Genomic DNA, 14,709 nt, shown 5'->3' on the forward strand with positions numbered 1-14,709 from the left:
CTCTCTTGTATCACTAGGTCTCATCTAAAAGTAGTTGAGATTACTTGCAAGGTCCCTTTCTGTCTCTCAGTGCTAATAATTTTCACAACAGCACTTTACAGAGGTAACCTAGGTTACCTATCTTCTGCTGTTTCTTTCTTGAATTTATTATTCCCTGGGACCTTTACCCCTTGGTTCGTTTTGTTTTTTGAAGAGTCTAGTATTGTGAGATATGTAATCTTGTGTGGGTGGATTTTATGTGCCTGAGAATATCTGGAATTTGAAACACATGGTGAGGAGAGTAATGGATCATGACAGAAAATCATGGTTTACTCAACTATAGAAAACTCACATGTAAATATTTCTCAGTTTTTAGGTACACTTTTTAAGAAGGTATATTTTGTTTCACATTTTAGTTATCCATTAGAAAAAAATGTTTTGAAATAGAATAGAGTAGAAAATGGTTACCTACAAAGTAATCTGTTTCTAACCTTGAAAGCATGTACAAGGACAAGTTGATGAAACAAGAGTCTATTTGGTGAGAATGCAAATTGGTAGTGAAAAAGAAGAGCAAGAACAATTTTTTCTGTTTCTATGTCACATGTGCATTTTGATTTTTAAAAAGAATGAGATCTAGCCACATAAATTCTGATTCAGTAGCCATTAGTTCATACATTTGTCATATTCCCTCTTGAAAGAGCTGATTTTTAAACTCTGTAAGACAATCACATCCTTTTGTAGTAAAATTATTATTATTGTTTGTTAAATCTCAAGAGACGTTTTCTGGCTTAATCACCCACTTACAACATCATGCTTGGCTTTAGATGATTTTGAGCTACTACAAAAAATTAAGTCCACCTCATAATCTAAGATGTGTTTTGATTGGGAGGATGTTCTAAAGAGTGTATCTCAGGCTCATTCTCAAGGAGAACTTGGGAATGTTCTCCAAGGACAGCATTAGTAGGTTAAGAATGCTACTTTCACAGCTTTGAAGTTCTGCTATACTACTTTGAAATCAGCCTTGCTATACTATAAAGCTTTGAAGGGTGTTTTAGCATTCCTGAATACATTCAATAATCATAAGGAATAGTGCATAAAGCACCTGTCTCTACAGGAGTAGTATTGCTTTGGCTATACCCTGATGAGAATGAATGTTCAAAGTGACTCCTATTAACATTCCAGTTCTTCCTAATTTATTCTAAACCCCGTAATTATGATAATTCATAGAGGCTGGATAGATTTTTTTCAAATTCAATTTGTACTTTACCCTGAAAAGTGCTGACACGGTCTGGAAAGATGAACCCTTCTTCTTGGCACCTTTCTTGGCACTGCCATCTGAGGTATAAAGAAAACCCATCAGTTAGGGTAAAACTCCTAAGGCTGGCATGTCATATGGACAGTCTGTGGAGGAGGTGTTCTTAGACTAAGAGCACAGAAAGTACCTGCTTCAGCAGTAGCATATGTGGAAAAGAGACTGGCCAGGGTCTTCATTGCAGACTTCTGGTAGAGCCCAACCACAGTGTCGTTCAGGGGGTCCTTGTTCTTGTCCAACCAGCCAGCAATATTGTAGTCCACAGTGCCCGCATAGTGGATCAGGGAGAAGTGGGCTTCAGCCTTGCCTTTGACCACTTTGGGCTTCTGGAAGTTGGCAGACTTGCCCAGGTGCTGGTCATACAGCTTGTTCTTGAAGGAGGTGTCTGTGGCCTTGGGGAACATGCACTCCTCTTCCAGGATGGAGAAGATGCCCAGTGGCTAAATTGAGCAGAGTAGACATTGGTCAATTAATTTCTCTCAAAAGATCGAGGCATGATGTCTGTCATTTGATTGAATTGTAGGCATCTCTGATTAAATATATGTATAAAGTAAACCAGGGTCACAGCTCAAAGAATTTCCATTGTTACCACTAGAATGATGTTTCTGCCATTCCTTCTCACATTCAATCAGTAGCATTATTTTCAATTCAAAGAATAGCTGGGCATAAACACCAAATAGCAAGGTACAGGGGATGGCTGAGTTGTTAAAGTGTTTTGTCTTTATCTCGCTTTTTTCCTAGTAAATCAATAAATCTGTTGTAAAAGTTTCAATTAGCTATAAGAAGGACTTCCTGACTTAGAATGTGCAGTAAACAGTATAAATAGCCCAAACCTTATTTAAGATATTCTGTGTATTTAATTTCCTTAAAAATAGATTATGAAGCAGCATGAGCAATTGACTTCTTGACTTTGAACAAATTAGCTTTCATAAAAGCATTAGCTGTATTATTTGTGCATTCGTGTTTATGTAGAAAAATATTCACTTGTATTGCTGACATCTTGGACCATAATGGAGCTGGGTTAGAACCAATATGGTGGTTCTAGTGAAGTAGATCATCTACAATAAAATTTTCAGTGCTGCTTTATAATGATTTGAACCAGCATTAGAATAAAGATGGTTAGAACAAAACAAAGCTAAACATCCTCAGATCTTTCTTATGTAAAGGTTGAAAAGAAGTGATTTCTAAACAGTAATTTTCCATTCTGTTGAGATCTGAAACTATGTAAGATAATAGTAATACTTTCTAGAATTTCTTAGGACATCTGGGAAAGTCATCCATACAGCCTGACCTTTCTTTGGAAGTTAAACAGACCTTCTCAATAAGCTCAATGCAGGCAGCCAGGTCCATCCCAAAATCAATGAATGTCCACTCGATGCCTTCCTTCTTGTACTCCTCCTGCTCCAGCACGAACATGTGGTGGTTGAAAAACTGTTGCAGTTTCTCGTTGGTGAAGTTGATGCACAGCTGCTCCAGGCTGTTGAACTACACAAAATGGTGGTGATTTCCAACATTAAATGGATTTTTATAATATTAAAATTCATTACTGAAAAATTTCTTTTATTGAAAAAACTGTGGAATATGGATATGACATATGGGTTAAACTAATTATTCCTTCAAAATTCCAAGGAGAAAAATGATCATTATTGACACAAGCACTTCCGATGAATTCTGGGCATTATTTGGGGGTTCAAAACAAGAATTCTGGTGGAATCTACCTCCTTTCACCTCTAAGAGTACATGGATAAGAATATACATTAAAATTACAGCTATAGTCTTATATGTGATGATTGAGATTTAAGGGTGAAAGGGTAAGTGATTTACTGGAAAGCCCTACTTCATTCACCATTCTCATTTTCCCCTTCAAGGTAAAGTTCACATTTTCACTTTTGACTGTCACATTTTTTGAGGAAAACTTATCTTAAGACCTTTAGTTGATGTTTAAAATGAAATGAATATGCTAATTTCTCTTCTACTCCTAACAAATATTTGGCAGATCCCTCCTGTCAGGACTGTGAAAGTAGAAATATCATGTAGTATAGCAATTGAAGATCTAAGAGTATTTATAATAATTCACTCCCTCATATTATAGATGATTAAGATGATGCCCTTGAAGGGGAATAGATTCTGTAAGACAAAATTTGAAGAGGACAGGCTGTCATTTGTTGGTAGGCTTCTACCTTTAGGCCTTTTCTCTTTCATGGAAGATGCCATGTGGATGGGGGACCAAGTGCCACAAACCTAGCTGCCTTCCCAGTTCTCTCTTACATGGAATCCTCAGCTGTGGTTTGTGTACCCATTCATCTGAGTTTCTCCATATATAGTTGGGGTAATATTAGTTGCTCATTCATGATGAGTTGTTTTGGAAATTAAATGACGTACTATTTTTAAAGTTGTTAATATAGCATCATAAATACTCTGACCAGTCAATATGTGTTAGCTATTTTTATTGCATTCTGTTACCTCCTAGATATTTAGGAGATAATTCTTGTTCTAAATATTTAGAATATAATTCTTGTGGCAATGTTAGAGCAGTGTGGATACTATAAATTTGAAAGAATAATGATAATACGTAGTTTATCAAAACCTATATGTGCCTCTTTCTCATTTGCTATTAACATGACGATAACTTACATCAAAGATCTCAAAGCCTGCAATGTCCAAGACCCCGATGAAGTACTGCCTGGGCTGCTTGGTGTCCAGCTGCTGGTTGATGCGGGTGACCATCCACAGGAACATCTTCTCATAGACGGCTTTGGCCAGAGCGCCCACTGCATTGTACACCTTCACGGAGACAGTAATATGTGTTGGCATTGTTAAATACAAGCCATAAAGGCCCTCAACTCATTGAGGTCATGTGCTTACCTGCTGCACAGTCTGGCCTTTGGTGACATATTCATTGCCGACCTTGACCCTGGGGTAGCAGAGGGCTTTGAGCAGGTCAGCAGAGTTCAGACTCTGGAGATAGGCTGCCTTGTCAGCAACTGTAGAGGGACAATTCAGATAGTCTTGCTGGATATCCTCTTTAATTACCCCATTTCCCTGCACTCTGATTTTTTATGTTATTTAGATAAAAAGCTTTAAATAATTCTATAGAAGGTCAGATGAGGGTCTCTGTGTTACATTAGAACATGTACTTGCCACTAAATGGTCCACCACTTATATTGGTCTTTAGTTACTCATTGCAGGTAGCCTCTGAGAAATTTTTCATCAGTAGTAACATTTATTGCAATATTTTATGGTTGGCAAAAGCCATAGTCTCTGTTTTTAAGATACATTACATATACTTAGAAGAATATGGTAAATATACCTTACTGTTCACTGTAAGGGAGGTTATACCTCCCTTTATAAGACCAGAGTATTTGGATTGTTGTCTTAGTTTTGCTCCTTCAAATTTAACCTTAAGGGATTAATTTCTTTTTGTGTGTGTGTCTTATTTATTTATTTGAGAGGCCAAGAGACAGAAAAAGTGAGAGGGATCCCATCATGGGCTCACCATCCAAATGCCTGCAGTGGGTAGCTCTAGGTTGGAGCTGAAGCCTGGAGCTGAATGCAATTTGGGCCTGCCATGTTGGTGGTAGGAGCATAAGTACTTGTGCCAGCATTGCTGCCTCCCAGGGTTTACATTAGCAAGAAGCTGGAGTTTGGAGTGGAACTGGGAATCAAACTCTGGTACCCTGATGCGGAAATCAGGCTTCTTAATTATTGTTGTAACTACTAGGTTCAATATCTGTCCCAGGGTTAATTGTTTTACCTGAAAATGTAGGCGTTAAATGTCACTTGGTGAACCCTACAGAGTCCTTTTTCTTCCAAGATCAGATGAGACTGGGCGTGTTCACGGTGGTATGGCCGTGGACTACAGACTCCTTTTCTAAATTTCTAGTAAAGATCCTAATGTAAATGCTGCTTGTCAGGTGTGAAAATGTAATTGTTAAAACGTCTGAAGGAGGGACAAAGAATTTAAGCTAGGAGATTAGAAAAGGCTTTAAGGAGCAGATAGCCAACTTTTCCTGGTAGGTTCTAGAAACCGTATATTCTTTCCATGGGTATAGTCTGTGATTTTTTTTTCTCAATTCTTTTTTTGTTTTACTTGCTGTCTAGATTGGTGGCAGGTTTATATATAGACAATACACACATGCACACAGATATCACTTAGAGCATCCCTCACCTCCAGCCCTGTGTCTGGGAAACTCCTCCATTGCCAGCTACCAGATCTTTCTAGCTCGTGTTAAAATAGACCAGAATGCAGAGTTATCTTATGTGCTTGCCCACCATTGCCAAGGCAGAGCAGGAGCACTAATCCATCTCATTCCCTCTCCAATTATCTGCCTCTAGGTTGTACTCATAAGTGGCTATTGGGATTCATTGTAACTTATTTTGGCTGGATAGAAATGATGGAGATGTGAGGGAGTCATAGGGTTAGGAAATCCTGCAGTGTGTGTGACTGTGTGTATGCCCTTCAAAAGTCTGGCTACAAGGGAGATCTGAGTGTAGAATGGGATTTTTAAAAGCCGTTGATTGATTGATTGCTCTATGGTACCTTCAGTGCCATCTGGCTCAGCTTGCTCCTCCCGCTGCTTTTGTTTGAATTTCATGTTCCCATAATGCATCACAGCCCCTGTGAGCTTATAGATGGAGACTTTCTCTTCAGGAGTGAAGCCCAGGATGTCAATGGCACTCTGCCAGCAGAAATAATAGGACTAAAGGTTAGGGCAGAAGAGACTAACTTATTTAGGAGAATTTATACTATATCCTCAGACAGCTACACCTATTGTGAGTTACTATTGCCATTCCCATACAGAATAGGTTTTTTAAAAAGTGTATTTGTATGACTTACATCAGTAGCCATCAACTCTTCTTGGTCATCAATGCTGGGGACTGTGATCTCCCCTTGACTGACAAAGGCATAGTCGTATGGGTTGGTGGTGATCAGAAGCATTTCTGGGTACACAGAATTCAGGGTATATATTTTACATCAGAAATTGTTAATAAAATCATTAAGTTCCATTTATGAATTTAGGTTCTCCCTTACCAATTAGATCTGGCTTCTTATTAGAAGTGATCTGATAAAAAATATGATAACTTCTTTCCGCCTTTAGCTGAAAAGTAACTCTAGACTTTTCTAGAAGATCTGGGAAGAGAGGGAAATAGATATTGACTTAGAAAAAAAGTCAGCACTTCTGAGGTATTAAATGATCCTCATTGTTTGGCCAAAATTGGGGGCATTAAATTTGGATGCTTGAGATTTCAAGTTGATGACTGATCCTAGGGTTGTTCATATTAGAGTTGCAGATGCACATGGGATTTGCCTGTGGTTCTCACCAACTAAGAGCCACAAGTGAAGCGCATCTGCTCTAGGGCCTTTTTCATATGAAGAATCCATGAGCTCCATTTTAGTTGATCCCTCCTGGGAGGCCCTTGCATTCCGTCTGTGGTAAGGGGCTGCTTTAAACATCTGCCAAAGCTCAGGTCAACAGCAGATCATGGAAATACATTAGAAACCACAGAAATCTCACAGGAACCAATCCTAGTATTTTTCTTGGAAAAAATATCATAGTTTCTTTTGAGGCAGGAATTCTTCTATGAAGTGCCGTAGAGCCATCATTCTGAGATGGCGGTAACTGGTGTGCACAGTGGGTAATGGATAAATCTGGCTTTCCCTCCCAGGCAACACTGGCAGCAGACCACTGTTGAATAGGCATCAAGCACAGCAGATGTTGCAACATATCTCTGCAAACAAAATCACTCGCCTCTCTGTTTTGATTTTCAGTGGTCCTGTTACTCACATGTTTCTATATCAGCAGATGCCAGCTTCCCTGTAGTACCAAAGTGGATTCTAATGAATTTACCCTTGAAAACATAAAGATGGTTTAGAATTAAAAAACTGAACCACACAAAGAAATGCAGCTGAAATAATAATAATTCAGACACGGTTACTCCAGAATTCTGGGCAGAAAAGACCCCCAAGAGACTTACAAAGCGAGAGGAGTTGTCATTCCTCACGGTCTTGGCGTTGCCGAAGGCCTCCAGCAGGGGGTTGGCACTGATGATCTGATCTTCCAGAGTCCCCTGCAAAGGCAGGAGCAGCTTTAAGACTCGAAGCCCCAGACTTCTGAGAGCCCCTCCAGGGTCTTGATTCTGACTTTGCAACCAGACACACCTGCATTTTGCCAGGTTCCTCCTTCTTCTTCTCTCCAGTAACTGCAATTGTTGCAAAGTACTGGATGACACGCTTGGTGTTCACAGTCTTCCCTGCACCGGATTCTCCGCTGCCAAACATAAGTCAGAGAAGAGATCAGAACCTTGGCCCACATTGTCAACCTCTAGGACAATCACTGTACACCAGAGAAGAAGAAGAAAAATCACATACGTAATCAGGATGGACTGGTTCTCACGATCTGTGAAGAAATCAAGATCATCCGTTAAAAAAAAAAAAAGATATTTTATGTGAAGATTATTGAATCAGTTCAAATCAAAAACTTGTTCTTTTAACATCTTAAAAGATGTAACCTGTGATTTTGGTTTTGTGTTTAGCCTCAAAACTAGCTGATTACCTCTTAGAGTAAAATTTCTACAAAGAAGAGGCCAGGCATCATTTGTTTCTTTTGTGTATATTATCAATATTTTTATTGTAGTAAAACACAAAGTTTACCATCTTAGCCATTTTTAAGCATAACGTTCAGTGGTACTAAGTACATTTGTAATGTTCTGCAGCTATCATCACTTTCCATCTCCATAACTTTTTGTTTTATGGAACTGAAAGTCCATATCCATTAAACAATAACTCCCTATTCTGTATTTCCTTATCCCTGGCAACCGCCTTTCTGTCCACACGATTTTCATTATAAATAACTCATATAAGTAGAATCATACAGTATTGGTCTATCTTTTTTTGTGTGAATTGTGTTCTCAAGGCTCATCCATGTGGCAGCGTTTGTCAGAATTATCTACTTTTTGAAGGCAGAATAGTGTTTCTTTATATGTATATGCCACATTTTGCCAGTCCGTTTATGTGTTTATGGATACTTGTGTTGCTTCCAGATGTTACATGTTGTGGGTAATGCTGCTTTCACCATGGGCGTACAGAGACCCTACTTTTAATTTTGTTGGGTATATACCCAAACATGGAGCCGCTGGATCATATTGTTATTTTCTGTTTAATTTGTTGAGGAACCACTATATTATCTCCCACAGTGGGTATACCATATTACATTCCTACCAAGAAGGCACAAGGCTTCCACTTTTTTCACATTCTTGTGGTTTTTTTTTTTTTTTTTTTTGATAGCAGTCAATCTAATGGGTGTGAGGTGCCTATTATTTTTTGAAACCTCTGTTATGGAAAGTTTCTAACATATACAAAAGTAGAGATAATAACATAATTAAACCTCTATGTGGCCATCATACAAATGCAACAGTTATTAACATTTGGCCAATTTCATGTCTGTCCCTCATGCTAATAGCACTGTATTATTTTAACAAAAGCTCCAGGAGACATAGAATTTTATTTGCAAATACTTCAGTAGGAATCAGACAATTTTGAAGTCATAAAAGATTTTACAAATTACTTAGGCTGACTCTATAATTCAACAGATAAAGAAGCTGAGACCCAGAAAAGAAATGAATTTTGTAATATTAACTACATAGTTTGTTAAGGTCAAAATTTATGTTTTTTCTGCTACCTGTCTTCTCTGTCAGCTTTTAATGTCACTAATTTGACTGCTGGTAATACCAAATAAGGAAGGGGGTTAAATTGTGAATATTTGTTTATATTCATTTTCCTTTTAATCTTACATATCTTTTATAATAATAGACAGTTCTACTATTTATTTGATGGATAAATTGTCATGCTGATCTGTTAAATCTAGTTCTATACTGACAGATTCTATATTTTGGAAAATTCTAAACATACACATAAGAGAACTTTAATGTCCTATTCAGGGTAGTAGATACAGAATTTGAGTCAAACTCAGATGGCCCTTTTTCTTAGTATAAATGAATCATGGATGATCATTTCATATCTAGTGAGAGTCTTGATAAGATGTTCTAATCTGTTTTGGTGAGCTAAAATGACATTAACCAACTCAAATACCATAGTTATATATGATTTTTATAGGATAATCGTGTTTGAAAGCTGTAAGTAACCTCAAATGTGGAGCAGTCCCAAAAACTGTGCAGTGGAGACTTGGATGGGGTTGGTGGTATATATATATCACTGTATAGATGCTGGATACTAAAACCTCTGAAATGAGCCAGCATTTGGATAATTTCTGAGAGATAGCTAGTTTCTGTTGATAACCAAACAACAGTTGACTGGCATAGAATCCTTACAGAACTGCTGGCCAATTTGTAGAAAAGTTCCTATTTTATCCCTTTCTCTTCTTTGTCTCCCAGTGAAAGTAAAGAGTTAAAAAACAATTTTGGTGATCTGTGATTACTTTAAAATTTACTATATATATGGGTGAATTAGTCATCTTTCCATTAGATTATTATGTTATAGCCCTTGCCTATATTCCCGCTAAATTAGGGTATTTTTGCTTTTTGCATGTTAAACTTTTTATTTGGTGGAGCATTAGGCCCTTGCCTGTAATATAAATTAAAAATACATTAAAAATTTTAAAAATGCAACAAAACAAACAAAAAAGAAAAAGCCCTTGGTCTTTAAAATTCCTGGGACAACAGGAACCTCAGGAATGTAGACTATCCCCAAAGGTGATACATTTGGTATTTGGAGATAAGAGATTTTAATGCTGTATTTATGTCTATAATGGGAGTCAAAGATGGTTCTTGGCACCTTGATAAGACAGGACTAAAAGAGTTAGATACAATTCAAAGAACAATTTCAAAGAAAAGGTTAATTTTTTCCCAAGGGAAAAAAATAAGGACCCAACCCCTCCTCCCTCCTTCCCATTCCTGTGGGAAAATGCTTCAAAATTCCTGGGAGAAAAGTCATGGCTCTTTCTTCACTCATTGCCTTATGCCAATTGCAAATAAAGATATGAATTCACAAAGTTCCCAGCTGTGGTTGCTAACTCTTTTCCTTGATTGATGTAGCTGTGGCTACTTAAAAATAATCATTGGACTTTTTTTTTTTTTTTTCATCTGATTTGAAAGTAAAACCATCCCGAAAGCAATAAATGTGATGGTACTTCAAAAAGTTCATTGAAATGGAAGTAAAAGTTAAATCTGTTTTGGTGCCAAAAAATATGAATTCTGTGCAAGTTTTTTCATAATACACATTTTCTATGAACTTTTTGAAGACCTCCATTGTGTTTATGGCTGTCTGCTGATTATTTCAAGTAGGCTTCTTCTCCGTAGCTGTGTTAGCTTAGGACATTGTGAATTTAGCAAACTTCTCTTTACTCATCTGTAAAATGGAGGTGGCTGCTGGGAGGAAGACAGGACATTAAGGCTTTGAATGTTCTTTGAAAATAGGCAAGCCCCATGTGACTGGAACATGTTATAAGAAGACTCTGACGAGGTCTATTTGCTCCTCAAAGATCCTAAGTACACGTATCTGTAAATAGATGCTTTACTCACTCACCAGTCAACATGAACTGGTAGGCGTTGTCAGAGATGGAGAAGATGTGGGGCGGGGCCTCCTGGCGCTTTTTGCCTCTGTAGGCAGCCACCACCTCGGGGTTGTACACTGGCAGCCACTTGTAGGGGTTGACGGTGACACAGAAGAGGCCCGAGTAGGTCTGGGAGAAATCACAAAAGTCAATCCATGCATCTTGCTTTTTATTCAGAGAAATAAATGGGATAAAAAGAGATGTTTATGGGCACTCACGTAGATCATCCAGGCTGCATAACGCTCTTTGAGGTTGTACAGCACACCAGGCTCATGCAGGTGAGTCATCATGGCCATGTCTTCAATTTTGTCATACTTTGGAGGGTTCATGGGGAAGACTTGGTCTTCCTTGACAGTTAGAGTCTGGTAAGCAAGCAAGAGAGCAGTTTGTATTTATAGTTAGAGGTAGCTTTATGTTTGCTTGTTTATTTTGGCCACAAAACTATAATTGCACACACTTTTCATTGTGTTAGCCAATGTTCTTTAAAGGCATGAAAATATGCTATTTAGACTTCAATGCTAAGACTCTGCTTCCTATGATGAGCTAGTGTATTGTCATTTTTTGTTTTTAGATTTTTTTTCCTTCCACAATCTTTCTCTCATTCAATTTTATCAGTTTATATAATTTTCTTCTTAAATAGACTAAATTTCAATTTTCCCTTGGTCATCATTGCAAGAAACTTAATTATTTTGAAGTAATGGGGATACTGAACTAAGTAAATAACTCAAAAATTCTTCTGATAGGAGGAGCTAGTTTTTATTTCTCCCATGTTTGGAGATCTAGACTGGAAAGTGGAGAATTGAAAGGAAATGGTGAAGGCCAACACCAGTAGAGTAACTTCTTTTGGAAAGTTGGGAAGGGGAGACCTGAAGCAACTGGTGCGAATTCCTTTTCTCTTTCAAATCTGATGTCTACAGTGACCAGGAGCTGTCTGTATTGGCAGTGGGCTGAACAATTCCTGGCAAGTGTGGCCTTCACCCCTGGAATTGAGACAGGAGGAAACTGTGGAGTGTGTTCTCCTGCTTTGACTTACTGCTCCACCTTCAGTCTTCACAGTCACTTTCCCTCCTTCCTTGCTTTGTATGGTGCTCTTCACGTAGGATTCCTTGGGCTCCGCTACGAAGACAGATGTTTTAGCGTCGAAAGGCTTGTTTTGGGCCTCAATCCGTTCCCTTTCCGATTTTCGGAGGTAGGGAGCGGCTTCGCCAAAAATCGCCATCTCGGCGTCGGAACTCGCGCTCATGGCTGCGATTTATTTAGCGGAGGAGGCTGAGTTGGAGAGAAAACACGGGAAAGGAGGACATAGAAAGCAGAAGTCATAAATGCAAGCTTGAAAATGAAATAAATGTTGAGCATAAAGTGTGCTCCAGTCTGCCATTCCCTAGAGTTCTGGCATAGTCTAAGGGACTGGTTTGGAATGAGACTGTAATTTGAGGCTTCATTTTTAGGACTTAGTGTATTTCCTTTCCAGGTCACATATCTTGATCCTCAAGGGTAGGGCACCTACAGTTGAATTAGAATGGAATCTTTACGTGTCAACTCTATAAACTGCAACAGTCTCTAACTAAAACGATTGATGGGTTGTTTTATAGCAACTGTCACTATTTAATATTTGCATCTGCTATATGCAAGGACAGTCAGATATGAAGGAAAGTTTGTCTTGTGCAAATGAAAGTTGATATTTTCAAAGCTATCAAACAAGATCTTTGCCTTTTAGATGAATCTTTCTCTCATGAATGAAACAATTATTTTAAACATCTTTCAGGAGGTTGTTAAAAGAACCTCATAATAAATTCTAGTATTCTAGATTTTTCATCATTTGGGTTGTTATCAAGAGACTTGGCGGCCGGCGCTGTGGCTTAACAGGCTAATCCTCTGCCTTGCAGCGCCGGCACACCAGGTTCTAGTCCCGGTTGGGGCGCCGGATTCTATCCTGGTTGCCCCTCTTCCAGGCCAGCTGGAAAGGAAGACCTTTCTTTTTTTTTTTGACAGGCAGAGTGGACAGTGAGAGAGAGACAGAGAGGAAGGTCTTCCTTTTTGCCGTTGGTTCACCCTCCAATGGCCGCTGCAGCCGGCGCATCTCGCTGATCCGAAGCCAGGAGCCAGGTGCTTCTCCTGGTCTCCCATGCGGGTGCAGGGCCCAAGCACTTGGGCCATCCTCCACTGCCTTCCCGGGCCATAGCAGAGAGCTGGCCTGGAAGAGGGGCCACCGGGATAGAATCCGGCACCCAAACCGGGACTAGAACCCGGTGTGCCGGTGCCGCAAGGCGGAGGATTAGCCTGTTAAGCCACAGCGCCGGCCAGAAGACCTTTCTCTCTGTCTCTCTCACTATCCACTCTGCCTGTCAAAAAAAAAAAAAAAAAAAAAAGAAAAAAAAATTACAAAAAGGAAGACCTTTCTCTCTGTCTCTCTCTCTCTCTCAGTATCCATTCTGCCTGTCAAAAAAAAAAAAAAAAAAAAAAAGAGAGAGAGAGACTTGGCATTGTCCTAATTTCAAAATCTCTTTGACACAACAGACTTCAACTGTCAGTTAACAGATTTAACCATAGAGAAATGAGAACTTCAACAAGCAGGTCTTTCTTCCCACAGAGATTCTATGGAATTTTTTTCTGTTCACTAAGAAAAAAAAATTAAGAATTCATCACATGTGTGTCTACTGATTGACAGATATGCTTCTACAAAGTTGGCATGTCAGATTGGTTGAGTTTTTCCTTTACTCTCAGATAGTAAGTACTTAGAGAAGAGCAGGATCTCTCAAATTAGACATGGTCTTTAGCTCCATGTGGTTGTACTACTTGTGGCTTTTAAAACAAATATTAATCTTTGCAATAACAGTTCTAACAGCAGTGAATCATCAAAACAGCGAAAATATTACAGATTTCACAAGATATTTGTTTATGTTTCACATTTTTAGATGAGCATTTATCTAGAGTATTTAAAAATCATCTGCAGAATATCTGAGTATATAATACTTTGCAGTAGAGAGAAGTTGGCATGGAGTAGTCCGTCGCCCCTGGAAAAGTTCAAAGCACAGCTGAGAACTCACTGTCAAAGTTCCTTCTATCCTAAATGGCCCTTTAATCCTGGAACTCAAATGAGGTTAATCTCTGAGTATAAGGCATTCTGAAGAAAAAAATATTTCCTAGTGTTTATTAGCAATCATTTGGAAATACTTTCTACTGATACAACCACAAAAAACATGGAAATAGTATATACTTAAGAATTGTTCCTGACTTCATTTGACTAATGAAATCTCTTGTCATCAATAAATGCAAAAAGCAAAATCTTACCTCTGGAATTCAAGATGAAATGTTGGTTCAGAAGCGTCCCACACTGCAAAACAACACATTTCTTATTAGTGATGTTCTGAAATTGCAGAAGTGTAGTTCAAAGATTAAAATGTCCCTGCCTTGAGGCTTTTGTCTATGAGAACAAAAGTCAAAATTGAGAGGAACAGTTTTATGCTCAGAGATAGGGGACCAGCTCTTTCTGCCCCATGGAGTCCATTGAGTCTCAAGGTCCCCATCACTTACCTCTGGATTCTTGGTGGAGATAAGGCATGAGGGTCAGTCCTGCTTATATAGGAACTAATGTGCTGATGCTGCAGCTACCTCCTCTTTGTTAGGACAAGACATTTGGCAGCATGAACCCTCAGCATAGTTTGTAGTGACATTTGGCATGTTTGGATATAATTAGAAGTATTCATATCATTTTGAGTATGTGAACCAATCTCCTATAAATAATTTGACAGAGACCAATGTGTCCACAGAGAATGCTTTCTAGTATGCAGGGAAGGGAATCTTTGACAGTGCCTTGTGGGGCCTCAAATAAATTTTCAAGAGCTATAT

At 38.6% G+C, this 14,709-nt stretch overlaps 1 protein-coding gene across 1 annotated transcript in view; it reads right to left on the reverse strand.

Annotated features, from left to right (window-relative positions):
• Positions 1-14,196, reverse strand: part of LOC133746638 (myosin-8) — a 29,284-nt gene extending 15,088 nt beyond the window's left edge. The window contains exons 1-16 of the mRNA XM_062174822.1: positions 14,152-14,196; positions 11,894-12,129; positions 11,079-11,222; positions 10,833-10,989; positions 7,662-7,689; positions 7,452-7,560; positions 7,268-7,360; positions 7,078-7,141; positions 6,324-6,422; positions 6,129-6,232; positions 5,832-5,970; positions 4,157-4,275; positions 3,926-4,075; positions 2,606-2,776; positions 1,422-1,731; positions 1,247-1,314 (exon numbers count right to left, since the gene is read on the reverse strand). Of these exons, the coding sequence (XP_062030806.1) occupies positions 1,247-1,314; positions 1,422-1,731; positions 2,606-2,776; positions 3,926-4,075; positions 4,157-4,275; positions 5,832-5,970; positions 6,129-6,232; positions 6,324-6,422; positions 7,078-7,141; positions 7,268-7,360; positions 7,452-7,560; positions 7,662-7,689; positions 10,833-10,989; positions 11,079-11,222; positions 11,894-12,103 (1,965 nt within the window). The 5' untranslated portion in view covers positions 12,104-12,129; positions 14,152-14,196. The remainder of the gene's footprint in view (positions 1-1,246; positions 1,315-1,421; positions 1,732-2,605; positions 2,777-3,925; positions 4,076-4,156; positions 4,276-5,831; positions 5,971-6,128; positions 6,233-6,323; positions 6,423-7,077; positions 7,142-7,267; positions 7,361-7,451; positions 7,561-7,661; positions 7,690-10,832; positions 10,990-11,078; positions 11,223-11,893; positions 12,130-14,151) is intronic.
• Positions 14,197-14,709: the final 513 nt, after the last annotated feature.

Source organism: Lepus europaeus, chromosome 18 (assembly GCF_033115175.1).
Source record: "Lepus europaeus isolate LE1 chromosome 18, mLepTim1.pri, whole genome shotgun sequence".
Taxonomy (NCBI): Eukaryota; Metazoa; Chordata; class Mammalia; order Lagomorpha; family Leporidae; genus Lepus; species Lepus europaeus.